The following is a 22,119-nucleotide window of genomic DNA, read 5'->3' on the forward strand; positions in this document are numbered from 1 at the left end:
AGAAACATCACCAGGCCCGAAGGTTTCTGTCTGTTAGATTGTCGTACTTTCATCTAGAAACATGCAGTGATAAACACAGTGTGAGCACAAATTAAAGCAACAAAGGTCAAATCTAAATCAGACTTTGATTTAGCACAACTCTTCAAGACTTAGCACAAATATCATCTACAGCAGACACTGTGTTATTATCTAACAAATTTGCAACTGACTGCAAACACACTGCCCTGACATGTTATACTACTAAAATGAATTAGTGTCATGTTGAATTGTTATCTTCAGGATATTTCAGAGGACATTATTGGGAAATTACTGATAAACTGCAGCATTACCAACTGTAAATAGTTGTCTGAATAACCAGGAACTGTGTTCAAATACCTACAACCCACTGACCTGCAATGAACAAAGGACTTGCTGTGGTGGAGTCCAAAACAAAAGGCTTCTCATTTGCTCAGCAACTTGTGGCTTTATTCTGAAAGTACACGCCGGAAGTCACCTTTTTCCTGATTCTCTCTGGCTTGTCAGCGGTCTTTGGACAGCAGAGCTGGAGCTACAGCAACACAGTGTGTCGAGCAGAGAGATGGAGGCAGAGCTGAGCGGCTGTGAGCTCGTATAACCCGGAGAGGGAAACATCAGCTGAAAGAGGGAACGAACCATGTCTGATCTCGCGGAGTGAACACCCTCACAGCAAAACCAGGCTCGTCCCAGAGACACCAGCGTCATGAAGCCAGTCCTGTATTGAGGTGAGAGCCGCTGCTGCCGCGGCTGCTGCTGCTGCCGCTGCTGTGTTTTTTATTTCTTATTTAGCGCGTCTGGATCATCTTGACGCGTGCGATTAGACATGTTTTGCGGAGCCTTTTAATGATGGTGTGAGGAGAGAGGCGTCCGCATCGTGGGTTTTTGTTGAGGCTAACAACAACAACAAACCTCCAGGTGCTGAGGAGGAGGAGGAGAGGAGGCTGCTGTGTTTTGCTGTTAGACCCGTTTCATCCCCACAGTCAACCTCCGAGACGAACCCTGCATTAAGGGTTTTCTGATGTAGAGAACAAGTGCAGTCGGTTCGTTTTTAAGGTGCCGAGCGCGGATATACTGTGGGATGAGGCTTCCTGGACTTGAGGAGGGGGTGGGGGGGGTCGCGCCGCGTAAAGGGGCTTTTCCGATAATCCATTTAATAGCCTTGAGGGAGTGAAGTCTGGTCAGCCACAGGACGGCTCAGGGGCCTGATGTGATGTGATCTGATGTGATCAGATGTGATGGGATGTACAGGCCCGATCCAGAACCAGTGTACCGACTCGTGACTCCGTACGCAGGCTCCCATTCATCGCCTTTCTTTCTGGACCTGGATCTGTCAGCCATTCAGCAGGAGGCTGCTGCCGATTCCCATTCATGAAGTCCAGTATACGCAGCCTGCACAACGATCCACTGTTGGCTTTAAATAGGCTCTCCGGGCCTGCAGTAGGCCTGTTTTAGGCCTGCTATTGACTTTCTCTCATGTATCTTTTTATAGGCTACACGAGACAGTCAGTTAATATGAAGCTTAATAAGAATGATTTCAACAGGATACAGCGCTCCTGTTGTATTGGCCCTTTGTTACATCACTGTAATATTCTGATAATGCTCCTATGAAGCTACACTGGCTCTGTTGTACATTCTGTGATGTTCTATTAGGAGTGTTGTTTAGTTGTGACTTTTCAGCAGCATCCCTCTACTGAAAAGTCAAATTTGACAAAAGATGCTGTTACTAAAAGTTCAGCTTCTTACTCCAGGTGATGCCACACCACTAAAGTTAGATATACAGGGGGGTGGACAGAATAACACCTTGCAGTCTAATGTAATCCGGGACATTGCCACAAAATGTATATCCCTCTAACGTTCAGACAATACTCCCAGGAAGCTATACCGCGTCTCTGACACTGTGTAGTAATGTTAAAGTGACCTAATCGAAGGAAACGGCTCAGTCGCTTATTTTTATGATATTCCTATTGTGCTGTTCTTTTGTAATATTTAAACAGCATCCCTCTAAAATCAAGTTTTACAAAGATGCACTAAATCCCTCACTAAACCCTCAGCTTTTCAGAAACAGCTCATATGGCGGGTAGATATACTCTGCAGGGGGTGGACAGAATAACAAGAACACCTTACACTATCACCAGAAAATACTAAGAAAGTCATATACTGACACTATATTATGATTTGATACCTAATTGAAGGCTGAGTTTTTAAAAATAGTATTTATTTCCTTTATTCTATATCTAAATTGTCAGACAAAGATTTTACACTACTTTGTCTGAAACATAGAGAGCTGATGATATTAAACTACCCAGGCAAGACTGTATTGCATATGTGGTGGACAGAATAACAAAAACACCCTGCAGAATATAATGCAATCCAAAACATCAGACAAAATGTGTTATATGCATCACTATAATATTCTCATAGTACGGCTACGAGGTCGTATTAGATCTTTGATACGGCGTACTGTGATTTTGCAGTGAATACATTTAAGGTGGGAGCTGATAATGTCATATGTATTTACCATTTTCTTTAACTAAAGTATTATTATTATTATAATGGGGATGTTGTTTTGTTTTAATATCATCAGTCTTTCATTAAAAGTTTTGCTTTTCACAGTTGACCCGAACCAAACTATTACCCAGGGTGGCTGTTCAACTAATATATTCTGCAGGCAGTGGACAAAATAACAATAACACTTTATAATATCACGCAATGCAACATCACATCACAAAAAACAAAACATGCCTCCTGCATAGCTGAATCAACACCTGTCGGAGAGCGTCTCAGTGAGAAGTGACAAGAGTATTTATTATAGAGCTGAAGCAATAATGAAAGTTGTAATTTCTAACAAAGGTTTTGGATTAAGTACATCCTAGAGGACGTGCTGAAACACTCAATAGAAACCAAACCTGTGAATTACTTTAGGTTTTTTGGCTATTTGTATGTCCCCTTGAGCTCTGGGAACTTGTGACCGGTAGTTTTCACAATTTTGGACTTCCATACTGTACATGTATGTCCAAACATAAATCATGTTTTATAATTGGAGCTAAAATGATCGTTTAGTTAAAAAAAAAAAAAAATCAGTCACTATTTTCATAAAGGATGAAAACTGACTAAAACACTCCTTTCTTCCAGCTTTTCAGTTGTGAGTATTTACCACTTTCTCTTATGTGATGCTAAACTGAATATTTTTACATTTTGTTGGTTGGAAAAAGGATTTTAAACCCCATCTTGGGAATTGTGATGGACATCTTTAACTGCTCTTTGAAATTTTAAAGTGTGAGAAAGTCTCTGCGCGCCCAAAGTATGTCAAAGGAGAGGACAACTTCAATGAGAATGAAAAACACTCTGTCACACTGTCTCACTTACCGCTGCTATATTTAATGATATATGACATTTTAGTCTGAGTTATTCAGATACATGATAACTGATTGAGTAACTGTAAAGATAATAAAACCTAATGTTAGATGTGGCCCAGTATCGATGTGTACTTGCTGTTGTTTCCACCCCATCATCAGGCTATTTTTTAAATCAGCTTCACTCTGTGACACCGAATTAAAAACCCATCTATTCCAGTAAGTGACACACTCGCTGTTCACACATGCACACAGACACACAAAACGTCTCTGTGAGAGGCCTGTGGTCATCTGTGAAATTAGTTAGACCTGGTGGGTGAGAGACAGGAAATGGAAGTCAGTGGCGGTATGCGCATCTCCCACGCACTACGTCCTTTATCACTGGCTGCCATATGGATGCCTGAGCTCACTCAATATTTACATTGTCACTGCTTGCCAGAGAAACCAGAGAGAGAGAGAGAGAGAGAGAGAGGAGAGCCTGCTGGTAGAGGACACGCTAATTCATGTGTTTAATATCTGTGTGATGAGGCCTTGCTACCTACAGCATCACACAGCCTGGCGACCACTGTTCACTTTGTTTGTGTGCAGTTACAGTTTGGTGATCAGGAATGTCCCGTCCTCCATCTTCTCCACACGTCTGCTTCGCTATCTCTGGTTGCATCTCTCTGCGTCTGCACACTTCCACACAGGTAGCTTTATGCAGCCGGATGTATCAGTGTCTAGATCGGGACTGTATACCTTTCATAACGTCTGTCTGTGCGACAACCCCCCCCCCCCCCCCCAACGCTCACAGCTGATCGTAGACCCTTCTCCTCTGCGATGGTCATCCTGTGTCACGTCAGGGTAGATAGATAGAAACTCTCCAGATGACGTTCAGTCGCATCAGTTTGAGGCGAGGTTATCAGAGCAGGGGTTAAAGGTCGCCGACTGGCCGCTCAGAGGTCGACAGATCACAAAAAAATGTGGACAGAAATGGGTGAAATGGGTCTGTTACAGCTGACCCCCTATTTCTGCTCTTTCTCCTACTACAGGCATCTGATCCTCATCCTATATCTCTATCTCCAGTCTCTCCCTCCAGGGAATTTTATCTTGTGTCTGCATCTCCTCTGCCTTTCCTTCCATTACTATCATCCCTCTTTTTATTCAGTGATAAACCTGGTTTACATAGTTTCCTTTTGTCTCGCTCGGCATCCCCCACCCCCCAACCCCTCAAACACACACACACCTGGATGCGTACTGTGATAATCTGGCTTTTGACTTCTTCAGGCGAGTCAGTTTTTGTCAGTGTGACTTCCCTCCTGTGTCAGTGTCTGCTTTTGTTTTTGTCTTCCTTCAGCGAAGCAACAAAACAAAACACACATCATACTCACGCTGATATCTGCATTTCTGTCACCTGATTCTGTGCTGCCAACGCAGTCTTCATGTTGGTTTCAGTGTTTGTCATCAGCTCTGATTGTTTATGTCACATGTTAAATGCCAACATAGCACAGTACAAATGTGTTGTTTTGACCCAGTATTAGTCTTAATATATGGTTATTTTGAGTCTGTTTTAAACACAAGAAGCTCCAGTTTTACTGAGTGATGTATTGTTAGTTGTACAAAATCATGTGCACAGGACACTTACAACTGCTCATGGAGACACATGATCAGAAACAAATGGTGACATGTAGGTTTAAAAAGAGCTAAAGTATAATGTAACAATTCACAAGCAGACTATATTTTAGTCTGGATAAATAACCAAACAAGAACATCAAAAATAACACACACTAGGTCAATAAAACATACAAAAAAAAGAGAGATAGTGATAGATATCCATTATCTAAATCTCCAAAGTGATATCTTAAAACAATGCTTGTTTGGCCCAAATAACAGTTAAGAACCAAAGATATTCAGTTTAGTATCAAATAAGATAAAGGAAAGCAGAAAATGCTCACAGGGAAACTGGAAGAAGAGAGTGTTTGGTTTTTTTGCTTGAATTACTCAAAAACAGTCCATTGAAATTCATCTGAACCAGTTTCGATAATCAGATAATCATTGTCTGTCATTTTAATCAAACTGATGCTGAATGCCAAATACTCACTGGTTCTGTCTTCTCAGTTATGAGGATTTTCTGCTTTTATTCAGTTATGTATGATTAATATGTTGAGGATTTTGGAGTATTGGTCAGTTACTCCAGTTACTTTCTCGTTAAGAAAAACAGACTTGATGAGACTTGATGATTGAGAGCTTGAGCCCTCAATCAATTATCAAAATAGCCTATTAATGCCAGTCTTCACCAGTGGTTAATTTTTAACTGTTAAGTTTATAAAATACCATGAAAACACACACACACACACACACACACATATATATATATATATATATATATACACACACGCACACACATCACCAGTTCCCAGAGCCCAAGACAGAAATTAGCAGCTAGCAATTTTACAACTTATTTTAAATAATTTAAGCTATTAATCAGATATTAAAATTATTTTTCTGACTGTCAGCTAAGTAATTAATTGACTAATCATTTCAGGTCTACATATTAATCATGCTTTACATTAATACTCACACGTGCATAGGTAGTATAAGGAAATGACATTATGAATTCAACATAAACACAGTGGAGTTGTTTTTTTCCAGCTGATTTAATGTATATCTGGACTTTCTGTCCTGAAATGTCTTCCGTCTGCATCTAACTGCTGCAGTATTTACATCTTCAATAACAACACATAATTAATGGAGTCGCGTAGAGTTGGAGATGTGTATGTACAGCACTGTACTGTACTGAGTGTGCTGCCAGCTGTGTGCTGTGCTGTGGAGCAGGCTAATCTTAGAAAACATGGCCGGGCCCAAACTCCCTGGGGTGGGAGCACAACATCACCAATCATCCTCATCAGCCAATCACTGAGGGCGTGCTGTTGGCATGAAACTCCTCGCAGCGACATGTGCGTGCGTGTGTGTGTGTGTGTCAGGATATAGGAGTCTGTCAAACTACACATACAGTGTTTATCTCTGTAAGTGCACAGAGGTATGTGTACACACAGCTTTAAAAACACAAGTCCTTGTACATCCGTTAGTCTTGGCCAGAGTATCATTTCCTCAGTAGCTCCATATTACTGCCCACAACACCACAGTATTAATCAGGCATATGTAATTCCTGGCTCTGCACAGTTGGGTCCTGTGAGGGCCGTACAAAGTACATGAAGTGAGCGGATCTTGTACGATGTGTTTTGCAGGCTGCAGTTTGATCGCTTCTCCCTGCACAGTATAATGTCTCTTTCCTCTCCTCCCCGGTCAGTTTACTGTTACAGACAGAACTCCCAACCATCTGACAGAGATATCAGCCCCGCTCCCCCGGGTAAAGAAGCAGCAGGAGGAGGAGGGGGCACAGTAGTGGTAGATTTTTACAACAGATAGGGAAGAGATACAGGAAGAAGAAAGGCTTCTGAGGCCTGAGGGATGGAGGTGAACGTTTTAGATTCCCCTTGATGGACCTAAAGGAAAAAAAAAAGTGAGTTGGGGGATGTGAGAATCTACATGGTGCCTCTGCTCCCCCTTCGTCCTACACAGTGTCTCCCTGTCTTTACACTCCCCTTGTCTCTTCCACCTCCACACGCTCACTGATTGTTTTAGCAGCTGGCCTATAGAGCAAAAACATGCCCCCCTCCTGTGGTGGAAGAAGTACTCAGATGCTTTACTTAAGTAAAAGTACCAATGCAAGAATGTAAAGATACTCCATTATAGGTAAAAGCCTATCATTCGCTTCTAGAAGCAGAGACGTTTTAAGACTGAAATGTACTTAAAGCGCTTACTTTTATCATAAGAATGTATGTATGACAGTGTTAGTGGGGTTACTGATAAACCTACAGCTCCTGAATCTGCAGCTCCACAACTTTGCTGTACTGCGAGGTCAGGCATTTGACGAAAAACAAACGAAATACGTTGCCAGTGAACATTTCTCTGACATGTTGAGTATTAACATTTTTGCGACTTGCCAAATATGTTAATCATCAACATTTCCTCATTTTCCTAGAAAACATTCATTAACATGTTTACTGAGGCAAATTAGTTGTATATTTCCAGCCAGACACTGCTTAAATTACCAGGGGTCACAAGCCAGAAATCTGTCACAGTGCGTTGTATATAGTATGTTATAATCGTTATTATTTAATGTAAAATCATAATGTGAAAGGCAGCTACAGCTGGTAAATATATGTATAATAAAAGGCATAATGTTTCATTTTGAAATGTAGTGGAGCAGAGGTATAAGCACTTTTAGTACAGTTCTTGAGTAGATGTACTTAGTTACTTTCCACCACTGCTCCTCTCTCTCTTTCCATTCATTCCCCTTTGTGCGTTGCAGTATGTATCCTGTCTCAGTCTGCTGAGCCTCAGAAAACCCTAATGCTGTCCACTTCCTCCAGTGTCTCATGGCTTGAGTTTCATGCTGACTCGGGGAGTGAATGTGTGTGTGTGTGTGTGTGTGCGGCATACAGTTAGTTCAGTATCCTTGAGAGAGGCACATCCTCATCTTTGCGGAAGGGCAGGAGTTTTGGAAATGCACCTCTCTGTGTGCTGTTGTTTTTCTGCTGAATGAGTGGAAAGTTGGCCCAGTGCAGGTTTTTAAATAGCTGAATGGGTATTGACTTCCTTGCAGCCAGCAACAGCAGCAACAGCACACACACACACACACACACACACTTAGAAGGGGAGCGAGATAATTATTACAGCAACACTTTCGTGATTAGCAGTTTATCTTACAAATCTCATGGGGCTTGAAGGAATGAATGGCTTGATGTTTGGATGAATGAAGTGATGGATTCATGAATGAAAGTGGGAAGTGATTTTACCTGTATTTCCACACATGTATCAACTTGTTTCCACTCTCTAATAAGGCATTGTTTATAAAAGTTGTAACTGACAGCTTGATTAAAACACTTTCTGATGCTTTAGAGATCAGTTATAAGCCATTACAAGAACAATTTTGGGTTGCCAGGTTGTGAAAAATCCCTTTATGTGGTGTTTTTCCTTATAATTGGGTAATAAAATCAGCTATAAATGTTGGTAATCTGTTCCTTCTAACAGTCATAAATGTCAGTAAGTCAGTAATATAGGGTTTTAGATTAATCTAGTCAACTCTAAATTATCCGTAGGTGTGAATGTGAATGTGAATGGTTGTTTGTCTATATATGTTGGCCCTGCGATGGACTGGCGATCCATACAAGGTGTACCCCGCCTCTCACCCAATGACACCTGGGATAGGCTCCAGCACCCTCCGCGACCCTTAACGGATAAGCGGTATAGATAATAGGATGGGATGGATGGATTAATCTAGTCTTCCATTAAATGAGAATCTAGTCACAAAATCTAACCTCTCTGTCTCCTTTCTGTGATACACATCTCTGAAACTTGTTAAGATGTCTTTCAGTCACCTGATGACAGTTTATGAAAACGTTCCCATCTGCCCCGGGGGGTAGAAACACAGGAGAAAACATCGACGCAGTTGCTGCTTATTCGCGTTCCTTCACTGCTCAGCCGGCCTGAGTGCTGAGAGGATCCCACAAATGTCACCGTCCAATCAAAGTGCCTTATTTGAGAGAGACCCCCCCCCCGACTGCCAGCTTCTGCACTTCATATGAACTAAAGAAGTAAAATGAAGCTAAATAGCCACATTATTGGCACCTGGGATTCCTCTGGGATATCCATGCCTGCTCTTTACTTTCTAGTGTCTCTATCCATCATGGGATTCCTCTGATATTCTGACACCAGGTCTCAGCTTCCAAGAGTTTCTCTCTCTCTCTGTGAGATGAGCTGAAAGATGGTTGTTCAAAGAGCTGGAGCTCCTGTGTGCTCTCCCCTTGTCATATCCTCTCTCTAATCTGGCATATTGTTTGTTTCAGATCTGTGGGAAAGGGAAAGGGAAAGGGAAAGGAAGAGAGAGAGCAAGAGAGAGACTTGTAGTCCCAGTGGAGAGTTTTTAGTGCTAATCCTTCATGAAAAGACAACCCACACTGATGGTTTTGAAAATGACAATAAAGCTGCATGTGGGAGAAATTCCAGGAAACTCTGCAGTGCGAATGTATGCACGTATGCGTGATTTGGTTTTAAGTGTGCGATTTCAGAAAAAGCAAACATTGGTGCGCTCGTTTGCGATTGAACTGCCAAGAGGAGCCCAGCAGCAGCTCTGACAATAAGCTTTCACAGCTTGGGGAGTGTTGGCCGTCCCTGTGCTTATGTCCTCCCAGCCTGCCCACTCAGACAGATATCCTTTTATCTGCATGATTTACAGACAGCAATAATCAAAACCAACATGTGTTTGATTGTTTGAAGCTATTCACTGATGCTGTATTAGTCACTGATGTGTTGAGCTGAAGAGAAAGAGAGAGGAGAAGTGTGTGTGTGTGAGTGTGTGTGTGTGTGTGTGTGTGTGTGGGGGGGGGGTGGGGGGGTGGCTGAAAACTGCACTTGGATGTTGCTACTAACACTGTGGTGGTACAGCTCTGTGGTAGAGCCCCACCACAGACCAGAGCGCAAAGAGTTTTATCAGTGATGTGATGTGGTTTGGCACTGCTCAGGCCAGAGAGGGAGGCAGGGCTGAGGACTGAGTCATACATACGCGCACACACGCACACACACACACACACACACACAGGAGCAGAGTAACGAAAGGATGAGTAGACGTTTAAAAAATACTCATTATCTAGAAAAACAACTGTGAGCGAGATAGATGGGACATGAAGAGGAGCCATACGTTCAGTTTGTGTTTACCCATGTTGCTGTTAACCTCCTCTGACAGATAATTCACATAATCTCATCAGTGCTTGTCAGAAACCATCGATTGGGAACTGATAGAGACCCCAGCTTTCTGCATGATTTCTTTCTGATCTGTTGTCGCATTGAATCTGTTGATGAGTCATTTTATTTTCCAGCCTTTGATGACATGACAATCCTATGTATGATCCAGAGCTGTCACAGATTTTGGGCTCTTCAAAGTAAATACCTTCCCACCACAGTGAAACAGGATGCTGTTTGTGTTTGTTGCTGTAGCTGCCACTGAGGACACTGAGGTCACGGCATCATGGGGGTTTAAGAGACCATGAGAGAGTTTGTATTCTACATTAAAATACCTTTTACCCTCAGTATGATGAATTTTTATTCTTCTTTAGGGCCATTAAATGAATGTAAGATTCAGTATTTCCTGGAAGTGCTGAAGATTTTTAATGTAATAACACTGTGCTCCTCTTCCTCCTCTCCAGCCTCTCCTCGGTGGGTTGGCATGGCCCAGTGATGAACGGAGCGGTGGTGCCCGGTAGCCCGGAGCTCTCCTCCTCGTGCCCACTGCCTGACTGGCGAGAGTTCTGTGAGCTCCACGCTCGAGCCTCCGCTGCAGACTTTGCCGACAAATTCCAGCGCTTCCTGTCGGAGAACCCGTGCTACGACTCGCCCGGCGCAGATGCCAGCTTCTCGCAGCACTTCGCCCACCACTTCCTGGAGTGCTTCTCTGCAGCGCTGACCCAGGCCCGTGAGAACCAGGCTTCCTCGCCAGGGGAGAACGGCTCCAGCGCGGCGCCCAAGTACAGCATTGTTCCTTTCCTGGGAATCCAGGGCTGCCCTCTGTCCTACGGTCACGACCTCTACCAGAGACGCAAGGACGCCGGGGCTTCGAGTGAGTCCCTGGACAGTATGGACAGCGGAGGGGGAGGGATAGATGGGGGAGGTGGTGGCACCAGTGCCACCCGAGGCCCCCAGCCGACCCACAAGGTGTCTGCTCTGGGACAGTCCCGCAGCTCGGAGGATGTATCGGTCAGTCACCCCAAAGCTCGCTTCAAAAAGGGCTTCTCCCTGAGGAACATGAGCCTGTGCGTGGTGGATGGGGTGAAGGAGATGTGGCACCGACGGGCCTCCCCTGAGCCCGACCCTCCCTCTGGAGCCAGGAAGGCTAATGGGGGAGGAGGAGGGGGAGGGGGAGGAGGAGCAGGGGGGGAGGCTGCAGGGGGAGAGAAGTGGTCCCAGAAGCTGCGGCTCCCCAGAGGTTCCCAGGGCCACAAGGCTGAGCTGCTTGAAATCCAGAGGGAGGGAGCGCTGAGGTACATGGTGGCTGATGACACAAACTGTATGGGCGCTGCACAGTGGCAGAAGTGCCGCCTGCTGCTGAGGAAGACGAAGAGGGAGGAAGGAGGAGAGAAGTTCCTGCTGGAGTTCTACGTACCACCAAAGGTACACAAACAAACACACAGACACACATGGAGGATCAGCTGGGCAGAAGAACACACTGAAAGACTGAATGAATGAGTGAATAAACACGCTGCTGAAGTGATTAGTCAATTAATGGATTCGTTTAGGGAAGCAACTAACAGTTAGTTTCATTACCAGTGAGTCTGTTGATTATCTGCTTTGTTAATCAATTGTCTAAATAGTGAAAACGCACATTTTAATTATGCCAGAATTCAAGATGCGCACCCCTGTTGTTTGTTTTATCCAATCAACAGTGCAGAACTCAAAGATGTTCAATTTACAAAGAAAAGTCCTCAAATCCTCACACTGTTTGAGAAGCTGCAGTCAGCTAATGGTTAGCATTTCTGAAATGATTAATCATCAAAGTTTTTTTTTTACCTTTTACTATCATTTTTCTATATTTTTGACAGTTCTATTTCTTCTAAAATGCTTACAACATGTGCATCAAACAACCAATCAGATCTTTCCACCCAAAAAAACCCAATAACAATTTAAACAAACAAAAATCCAAACGGTGATAGAATTTCTAAGATAGGTACAAGCCGTACAGTTAAAAAGTCAGCATTTTTTTCACTTTTCTTATTGTACATGTCCATGTCTTCATTCACATCACTAAAAAAAATGTCCCAACTATTGTTCAGCCTTCCACCATAACCAGGTCTGTTATAGCAAGGTCTCTAGGTTTAGTGAGGAAGTCATTGTGTTCAGCTGCATCCTATATGGATCCCAGATATAGATTCAGCCTGATAATCCGGCCCCTCTGACCCTGAGTAACACAGCCTGAAGTCGCACCACACACACGCGCGCACACACATACTCACGTGCATGCATGCACACTTCACATTTGTCTGTATGGGATTTCCAGATCATTGCCCCTGACCTTAAGGAGGCCGTGAGGCTGTGCAGCTGAGTGTGCGTAAATCTGCCACTGTCCTTTGATCATGGCTGGTGGGAATGTGGGGATGAGGGCTCGGAAAGGGGGGGGTGGGGTGTTGGGGTAAAGACAGGTGGGAGGCAGGGTGAAAGAGCTTGGCTGAGAAAACCGGAGATTGTGTGTGTGTATGTGTGTGTGTGTGTGTGTGTGTGTGTGTGAGTGAGGAGAGAGAGAGAGAGAGAGTGGAAGCTGTTGCATTGATTTCTGTAAGAGTAAGGGATCACAAAGTTTCTCTTTCATGTGCAAAAAATAAGTATTGATTGGTTTCTCATCTTTAGCCGCGATGACAAACTGAAAATAGGAACCGAAATAGTTTTGTGAGTCACTCCAGAAACTCTGCCAAACTCCGTGAGAGCCACGAGGGGAACATATAAAATGAAACTTAATAATTGTGCTTCAGCAGTTTCATCTGTTATGTTCTATTAACGTCCACACGTGGGAAAATTATTAGCAGCTGCGGACTAAGCTGAGATTAGGAGACGCTTCAGAGCAATAGTTACCAGCCTTGATGACACATTAATTAAACACACACATCTCGACAGGCCTGCCCCGCAGACACTCTCTGAGTTGTTTTATCACTGCCGTCCTATTCAGGTCTTACAAATCATAACAGTGCAGAGTCAACAGTGTCGGAAAGATAAACTGACTCATAAAATCTCACTCCTGCCTGCTCCTGGCTGACTGGCTGACTGGCTCTGGCTCCGTCCCTGTCAGGGTCATCAATCTGCCCGGCTGCTCTGCGTGGCAGAGACAGCACACTGCAGCATGCTAACTGCCTGCATTATGACACAGCAGCAGAGCCAGAGACGACCCACTCTCTGGTTTACAACGCCCAGAGTAACATTTAAGAGACACATCACAGTACAACATCAGGCAGTTTTATTAAACAGTTTTTTGTTTTAATCATTTTCCCAAAATAACATCTATTAACAGAACACTTAAAGAGGAAATGAAAGTTTCAGTTGCCTGAGAAAACAATTTTTCTTCCTTACAGTCACTTTTTCAACTCTATGTCCACACTTTGCTGTGAACAAAACGTTTGCGCCAGATGTCAAACTCTCCTTGTTCATGTAAACGACAACCAGACAGAGGTTCCTTTTTGGAGTGATTGGGGTATTCATCATCATCATTACACCAATTCAGACAGAAATTCCTCTGTTCTTCCAAAAAGAACAAAATCTCACTTGGCTCTCAGCCGGTTTGAGTTGTTAGCTTCATTTGTTTAAAGGGTAGATTCACCCAAATTGAAATATTTTCTCGCTTACCCATCTAACCATGTAGATAGGTTTAGTTTTATTTGCTGAGGTGTAGTTTACAGATGCAGCAGGCAAACAAACTATAAAAACCCACTCCATGCTACCTGTCCAGAACCAAATTAGAGACAGTTTTGGTAACCAGTAGGTGAACATAGTGTGTGTGGCTAGATTCCATTAAAGGTAAGTGAAAAAATATGATTTTTGTCATTTGGGTGCAATAACCCTTAAAGTTTTTATTACAAAGTCAGATTGATATTTAACACTGAACATCTGAAGGTGGCTCTGGGCCTGTGCTGCTCACAGTAGAGAGGTACAGGAAATGGTCAAATGGCTTAATACAGGAAGTGGTTTTTGACATCTGATCCAGTGAAAAGCATCGTGGGCGTGGACGGCAGCCAGCTGCACAGGCAGATCAAGATGAGAACAGTGTTACTCCAGACAGATCAGCTGATAAGCCTCTGCCAGACTGTCAGTCAGCCTCCTTCTTGCTCCCCCCCCCCGACACACACAGAAATAAATACGTACACACACACACAGCTCACGGCTTCAAACACACTCTTTGGATCTGTTAAGATTATCGTCTGGATCCAGCTCTCTTCAGAGGGCAAACTGAGGCCAGGCTGTTTTCCAGCGTTCACCATCTTATAAACTCTCTGTGTTTTTTATGTTTGTTAGTCAGTCAGCAGGAATAATCACTGAAATAAGCACAGAGAAACAAGAGACTGCATAAAATCAGAGCTGCTGAGTATTTTTTGCAGATTGTGCAAACTTTTGTTAACTCTTCCCTGCTCTTTTAGTGTTGGCCTTATTTGAATCAATTATTTAAACTCAGGATACAGGCAGTGTAGTTCATTACTGCTAAGGCTGCATGTTGCCCTTTAATTATCACGTGTGAAGGAGATGTTTGAGGTTTGGAAGAAGCTGGGTGCATTTCACACAGACTGACTTAATTAAAGAACTTTTTTGTACTATAACATTAAGTTTGTACTTTTACAAGTTATATAGTTGCTTCCTGAAGGATTTAATTTAATTGCACTTTTTGTTTTTCTAAAGCATAAATGATAAAAAATAATGTTGTTACCATATTAAATGTGTTACTCAGTCCACTGTAATCTGCAAGCACCAGGCAGCTCATTCATGTTCATACTAAAGTAATTTTAAGGAATATTTTTGACATGTGATCCTTTTATACAAAGCATGCTATTCTTCCAAACCAAGATCTTGACTTTTTAAGCATGCCACTTTTTAATTTTTAGTTTCACGCAAAACTATAGTGTAATACTATAGCAGTGCTACTCCCTTTCTCACCACCCAGTAAAAGACACCAAATATTAAGAAAGAAAAAAGAAATATAAACATACTGTGGTGTAGCAGAATTTATCTTAGGACCTTGTGAGAGTCCCAACTGACCTTTTGGGGGCCACCGATGTAAAGTGCAACATATTACAGGTTGTGAATTCTCACCTGACGACATCCTGGTTATCACATAAAGTAAAAAAAAAATGTGTCTGTTTGCATTTCTGGCTCTAGTCCTCCAAGCCCAAAGTGAGCATCCCTCTGTCAGCCATCGTGGAGGTGAGGACCACCATGCCGCTGGAGATGCCTGACAAGGACAACACCTTTGTTCTTAAGGTAAGAACGGCACAAACTTACATTCACACAACTGCACCTGCATCAGCTGGAATGCTTGATGGGAATAACTTGTTTTCACTACATAGAAAATAGAGCTTGAAAACCTGATAAACAGTTTTATTAAGAAAAACAGGTTGCTGGAAAATGAACTAGCTTGCGTCCCCTTGGTGAGGTAACCTGTTCTGTGCCCCGATGTGGTCCTTTGAACAGAGCTCAGTGTGTGTGATCGCAGTGTTTGGCTGCTTCCACAGGTGGAAAACGGGGGAGAGTACATCCTGGAAACCATCGACTCGCTGCAGAAGAACTCCTGGGTTGCTGACATCCAGGACTGCACAGACCCAGGGTAAACCACCAGATAAATATTTGCTGTTGGCTGAAGATGGAGAGAGGAGGGTGGGGAAGGTGGATGGGAAATGAGAAGGGGGCTGGGGGGGGGGTTAACACACACAGTCATTAATCATCAAATTAGTGGCGTTTTTGACAGGTTGCTTGAGCACAAACATGGGCGAGCTTGCACCGCTGACATTCCTCCTCAGTTTCCTGGGTTAGTGGATGTTAGTCGGTGTAGCTCGGGACGTAAACAGAAGGATTATTTGTGTCCATGTTTGCAGGATGAGGAAGTGTGTAGATTTGTGTGTTACGTTCTTGCGGTTCCCCTGACCTGCCTGCTTGTGTACAGTGACAGCGGCGATGACATCGAGCTGGCGTCGTGTCCTCATGGTCAGGCCTCCAAAGACTGCTCCATGGTGGCCTCCTGCAGCTGCGAGCTGCTGTCTGAGGGTGAGCGAATACTCTTCTCTGTATTTTCTGTCAGCACCCACTGTTAGGTAACAATCAAATCTTTTGATCCAGATGAATGTGTAAATATATAAAATGTGTTTAGGTGTGTATCGTGCTCCGGAGAGGTCATGTCCTACAGCAGCAGAGCATTACAGCGCCCCCTCAGTCCGTTGCAGGGAACCCCCCTTCACCCAGCACCCATCTCACATGCCTTTAGAGCGCTTCCTCCAGTCCCCAGAGGCCCAGGGCTCCAACTCCTCTGCAGGTAATAATCCGTGGTAGCCTATCCAATATCCTTAAACATAAAAATGAACTCAAAAGGATTACAGATAGAGCAAAACAAACATTTGTGTTTGACTGCTCAGGTGAAGGAGCAAAAGACTCAGATGGCGATGCCAGCTTGGCGGGTTACCCATGGTTCCATGGTACGCTGTCTCGTGTGCGTGCTGCTCAGCTGGTGCTGGCAGGCGGGGCCAGGAGCCACGGGCTCTTTGTGATTCGTCAGAGCGAGACACGGCCGGGCGAGTATGTCCTTACCTTCAACTTCCAGGGCAAAGCCAAGGTAAGACGATCAGAGAGAGGAGACATAGAATTATGTCATGTGTTAAAATTTGTGTTTTCGAGTTGCTTATTTTGTCCCAAATGTTTTGAATTTACTCCATAAAAGACCTTTAATCCATTTTTAAAATTGTGACTGATGAATTGTGTGTTCTTTAAATAATGGCACAATGTGTTTCTCCACTAGCTTACATTAATCTCTCCTCCCAGCTGCAGTCTTGCTCTGCAGCAGTGTTAAATTCTCTCAGGCTTGTTCTCTTGACATTTGGGATGCAGCCACTGCAGCTCACAGCAAGACCAAGTTGTTCAGGCCCTGGAAAAGATGCAGCAATGTCAATGTTTTGTGTTCTCTTATGTAACATGATCCCTGCACATCACATCCTGCCAGCCGGCGGTGTTGAGGAAGTGTCAGCTGCCGCCTCTTCCTCTTGTGTCAGCCTTGGCATTCTTGTCGCTCTGCTCCCACAGCGAGACGCCTCTCAGATAATGTCCTGACCTCTGTTTTGCTCTGTCTCTCTCAGATGTTCACTGTCTCACACTGCAATTCTCTGTCTCTCTGTTTTTTTTTTCTTTCTTTCCCCACCCTCCCTTTCCTTCTCCCTCCCAAGCATTTGCGCTTGTCGGTGAACGAGAACGGGCAGTGCCACGTCCACCACTTGTGGTTCCACACTGTGTCGGACATGTTGAGACACTTCCACGCCCACCCCATCCCCCTCGAGTCTGGAGGCTCAGCTGACATCACATTACGCTCCTATGTACAAGTGCAGCGAAGCTCCAGCACAGGTACACAACACACAGACTTAAAGCTGCTCACACATCAAGTCACTCCTACGGGCCAGCATTTTCTCAGATCCTAATAAGATGTTTAGTTAGTGGTGAAGAATCCGGGACACCTGCGTTGGCGATTAGATTATTGGGCGGAACCATACAGGAAATTACCTGAGGTCACTTAAGTTCATGTGCCATCATTAATGTTATTAGTAACACCTGTGATTTTCCTTCTATGAGAAATCAAAGTGTTTGCTGTGATCCTGCATTTTTGAGGCAGATATTGATATTTAAGTGTTAAAAAGAAAGATGATATTTGATATAAACACAAAGAATTAAAAAACATTTTTGCATTTCTATTCTGTAATTATCCACCAATATATTGGTCTACCTCTCATTACATTGCTTGAGAATTAAAGCAACACTATGCAACACTGAAAGAACAATTAACACATTCTTCCTCTTACAAATGAAAAGTTTAATTCATAAGAAACAAAACAACAAAACACACCCTTATTCAGTTCAGTACACTCAGGGGTTTTGCTGCCACGGTTTTACTTGGTTTGGTTTGACCAGTAGCTTGTGGTGGCTAATGTTAGCTGAAGATCGCAGACGTAAGCTAACTATATAACTGATATTATAGCTCTTTTATACATGTGCCCTGGTTTTAGCATTTACTAATCTCTTGTATTCCCTCAGTTGTCCATATTGTCAATATTCACTTCAAAGAAAAAAGTCTCTCAGCTTTGCTCTCAGAGTATGATTAAAAACTTCCAGACAGGTAGATATATTGATGATAGCAGAGGTTTGTCCTTACAGATGGAAGAAGCAGTGCTAAAACTCAATGAACCTGCCCCACCCCCACCCCTGCTCCTCCATACTAACACTGGTCCTGCCCTCCGCTCTCCTGGCATGGGATGAATGCCCTCCTGTACAGGAGAGTGAGGGGGCGATTATACCGCAGGAGTTTTGCATGCAGGCCGAGACTTCGGCCCCAACCCACCCTGGTGGTCACAAAGGGGCCCTCTGTTTCCCCCGAATGCTAGACCTACACACACTCATGAACCCACTCACATGCACATAGAGTGAGGGTTTGATTGAGGGCATAAAAAGGCTTTATTGATACACTGGTCAGGCGTGTCTTTGGCACCAGTGTTGTTGGTGTTATTGCCCACCAAGAGAAAGGATAATAAAAGAGGCCCACACTGCCTGTGTTTACATGCTGCGCTATGAAGGAGCTTTTTGCTCCTTGATAATCATTAATAATTTGTATTATTAATGTGTCCTTCTATTAAAAATATTTCTGTTTTTCTTCCCACAATCTGCTACAGATGTGACCGTGACTCCAGTTCTCACCCCACCCAGGGAGGCAGGCTGCCGGACAGATTCAGCTCAGCCGGCCCTCCACCCTCCTGGGATCCCAGCGCCTGCTGGGCCTCCTCCTGATGCCCCACTCTCCTCAAGCACCTCCTCCTCACCCACCGCCCTCCCCTCCCTCTCCCGCAGTGACCCAGGTACCGGAGGAGGAGGAGGAGTAGGAGGAGGGTTAGTGAGCCGGAGCAACAGCTCTGAGCGCCTGCTGGAGGCCTCTAGTGGTGCGTCCGAGGACTACCACGATGCCGATGGGACTCGCAGGGCCCGAGCCGTGGAGAACCAGTACTCTTTCTACTAAACCGCCCAGGGCAGGGTTCAGCCATGTATTTTTCTGGATGAGATGCAGAAAGTTGGAGGTGACGTGGGACGCTGTGCTGATGATGAAAACGGTCCAAATCACTGGATCACCCATTGTTTTGTTTGTTTTTGCTTCAAGGTCATTTCCTGGTTCTCTGATTTGAGAAAGGAGGTGACATCATGCCGAGCCATTTGTCCACGCTGGTAAACTCCTCAGGCTCTTTGTTTCAGACACATTTGTGAAGGTAGGAGTAAACAGACAAACAGAGGGCTATAGGTAGACATGGAGAGGGTGAGATTGGACCTAGTTGTAGAAATTGCAATGGTGAAAATAAGCGTAGGCAGCGGAAACAGGAGGAAGTCATCTAGTGGAGTCATGTGGCTTTGATTCACCTCCTCAGACCACTTCCTGTTCACCCTTGCCCACAGTTCCCTGGGAGCAGAGCCTGTGTCACCACCCCGCTGAAGGACTGAGAGTTTGAAATGACCCCGAAGAAACAGTCCCTCCCCTTCAGAGCTCTTCTGAGCTCCTGAGAGCATCCCATTAATGTTTGTAAAGCTGCTTTGAGTCTGTCCCGGATATCCTCACTGTCCCTGCGGGGTTTCCCTACAAAGTCCTGCTCTGGGTCTCTGCTCTACACTAACATCAGTACAGCAATCATGGGTGTGTTAGTGTTAGCTCAGATATGTTTTTCTTAAATGTGTACAGCCTAAAGGGTCTTAGTGCCTGACAGTTACCTTGGACTTGAACAGACTGTTGCCTACAGCGATGAGGAGGATGATGTTGACATAATCACAACAGCCCGAAATATAAATGCAGGTGATTATTTTACCATCGGTTTCTGCTTAAAACATAACTGAATGCGCATATCTCTGCATACTGAAATGGTTTTGTTCTTGCAGTTTTATTGGTGGCTGCACAGGTGGTCATATGTTGTGTTACAAAATCAGTTTCGAAATGTTGAAATGGAGGATGAACAACACAAGTTCAGTCTGTACGAATATGGCAGGATGGCTCCCATTTTGCTGTCATACTGGGTTATTTCTATGAGTGTGTGGTGGTGTATTAGAGTCCAAATGTCTTTCAATGATCAGTGTGCTACAGTAGTGTTTCTGAAACATGGTTTTCGGGGTCCCTCCGTCTGGTGCTGGTTCTGTATCAAGCTCATCATATTGATAACCTGTAGATTAGATATGCTGTTAATATAGGAGTTCACTTTGAAGTAATGCCTTGAAGATATTATTATACCAAAATCCAGCAGAGGGAGGGACTTGGGACTTGTTTTTTAGAGAGGTGGCAGTATTGCGTACTGTTAGTGCGGCCTGCAGGTGAACTTGTGGGTGTGAACTGGAATGGTACAGTTTGTAAAGTAAAGGGTACTAGATGGCCATGCTTGAATAGAAGAATGCACTGCATGCCGACACAGCACTGAGATTCAGCATTTTGTGGTAATAAATCAAAAGAAAACCTAATTTTCACACCACAAAACATTAAGGTTGATAAGAACTGACACCTAAACTACATTATAATATGAAATATCAATTAAAATATCCTGTTAAAGGAAAAGTTAAGACATTTGGGAGTTAGAGTCACATGAACCTATGCTGCAAGCAGCTGGCTAATTCACAGTAGCTTAGCATAAAGACAGGAAATGATTGAACAGCCAGACTGTCTCTGTCCAAATCGAACACCTCTAAGGCTCTTTAATTAAAATGTATCTCATTTGTTTAGTCCATATAAAAATTGCAAAAATGACAATGACAGGATTACGTGTGAGACTATTTCTCGGTGGGGACCAGTTGCTAGGCAGCCAGTGGAGAAGTTACTGATCCTGACTCAAATCCAACCAAGAAATAGTACGACATATATCACCCTTGTAAAATGGTGATTTGTTGTTTTTACACTTTAACTTTTGACATAATGTGCTAATTAGTTAGCTTTAGAGTGGCTAGTAGGTGGATTTTGTTAGCTTTGGACAGAGCTAGGCTAGCTGTTTCCTCCAGTCTCCAGGTTTTGTGTGAAGTTAAATTAGCCAGCTGAGTGTTATTAATGCTCCTCATCCGTCTTTCAGCAAGGTATCAAATAATTTCCAAAATGTTGTGAGCATGTTTCCTTTAAAGCTTGTTTGTTACACTTGAAAACATAAAAACAGACGCCCTTCAAATTACTGCAAGCAGGCAGTACGCAGCTACTGTATTTCAAACATAGTGTGCAACACTTTTGTTCAGTTGAAATAAACATATCAAGGCTCAACGTCTGTCTTGTCAAGCATGGCCATTTAGCTTCGAAGGTGAATTTGATTGGAGGAGCAGACAAAGCAGTTCATGTGCCAATTTGAATCCTATTTTTGAAACATATTTATTCCTCAGCCGTTGTAAATTACATTTTTCCTATTGAGTCTTATTTATGTACAATTGATTGATTCTTCTTGATGAAACATCCTCAGTGGAACCTGTCTGTTGCAACAGTCCATCTCACATATCACAGATTTGCTCATGTCTCCCTTTTATTTTCTTAACACTTCTTAAAGCTGAATTTTCTGTTGTCTGACTGAGTTTTGAAGAGTCTGTGCAATTTTGTACAAAGTGATGTACTTGACATACTACTTTATATTTCTGTGAATAAAATGTGAACAAACTATTGCATGTTTTCTGCAGTTATTCATTCATAAATGCCATGGATGGGGTGTGGGGGGGTCAGGCTGAAATGTTGGAGATTAAAGGCTCAGAAAAGTGAAGAGCTTTAGTGTTGCAAACACAAATATGCTCTGAAGAGATAAAATGTCCCGTCCTCCATTCATTCATCTGTATTAATGATAGAGATGGGAGATGTGATATGTCATGTGGTTTCCTGTTGCATGTTCCTGTTAAATAAAACACAGTCAGCCAACGTTCCATTATTATACTCCTACTGCAAACACACTTC

The 22,119-nt window shown here is 43.6% G+C and overlaps 1 protein-coding gene across 1 annotated transcript; it reads left to right on the top strand.

Moving 5' to 3' along the window:
- Positions 1 to 500: 500 nt before the first annotated feature.
- LOC108900851 (SH2B adapter protein 2) lies at positions 501 to 21,834 on the top strand. Its single transcript, XM_018702104.2, has 9 exons — positions 501 to 740; positions 10,616 to 11,576; positions 15,315 to 15,416; positions 15,668 to 15,759; positions 16,096 to 16,196; positions 16,300 to 16,461; positions 16,562 to 16,758; positions 17,363 to 17,537; positions 18,854 to 21,834. Exons 2-9 carry the CDS (start codon positions 10,647 to 10,649, stop codon positions 19,192 to 19,194), a joined length of 2,100 nt encoding a protein of 699 aa, XP_018557620.1. The 5' UTR covers positions 501 to 740; positions 10,616 to 10,646; the 3' UTR covers positions 19,195 to 21,834.
- The last annotated feature ends 285 nt before the right edge of the window (positions 21,835 to 22,119 follow it).

Source organism: Lates calcarifer, linkage group LG21 (genome assembly GCF_001640805.2).
Source record: "Lates calcarifer isolate ASB-BC8 linkage group LG21, TLL_Latcal_v3, whole genome shotgun sequence".
NCBI classification, from domain to species: Eukaryota; Metazoa; Chordata; class Actinopteri; family Centropomidae; genus Lates; species Lates calcarifer.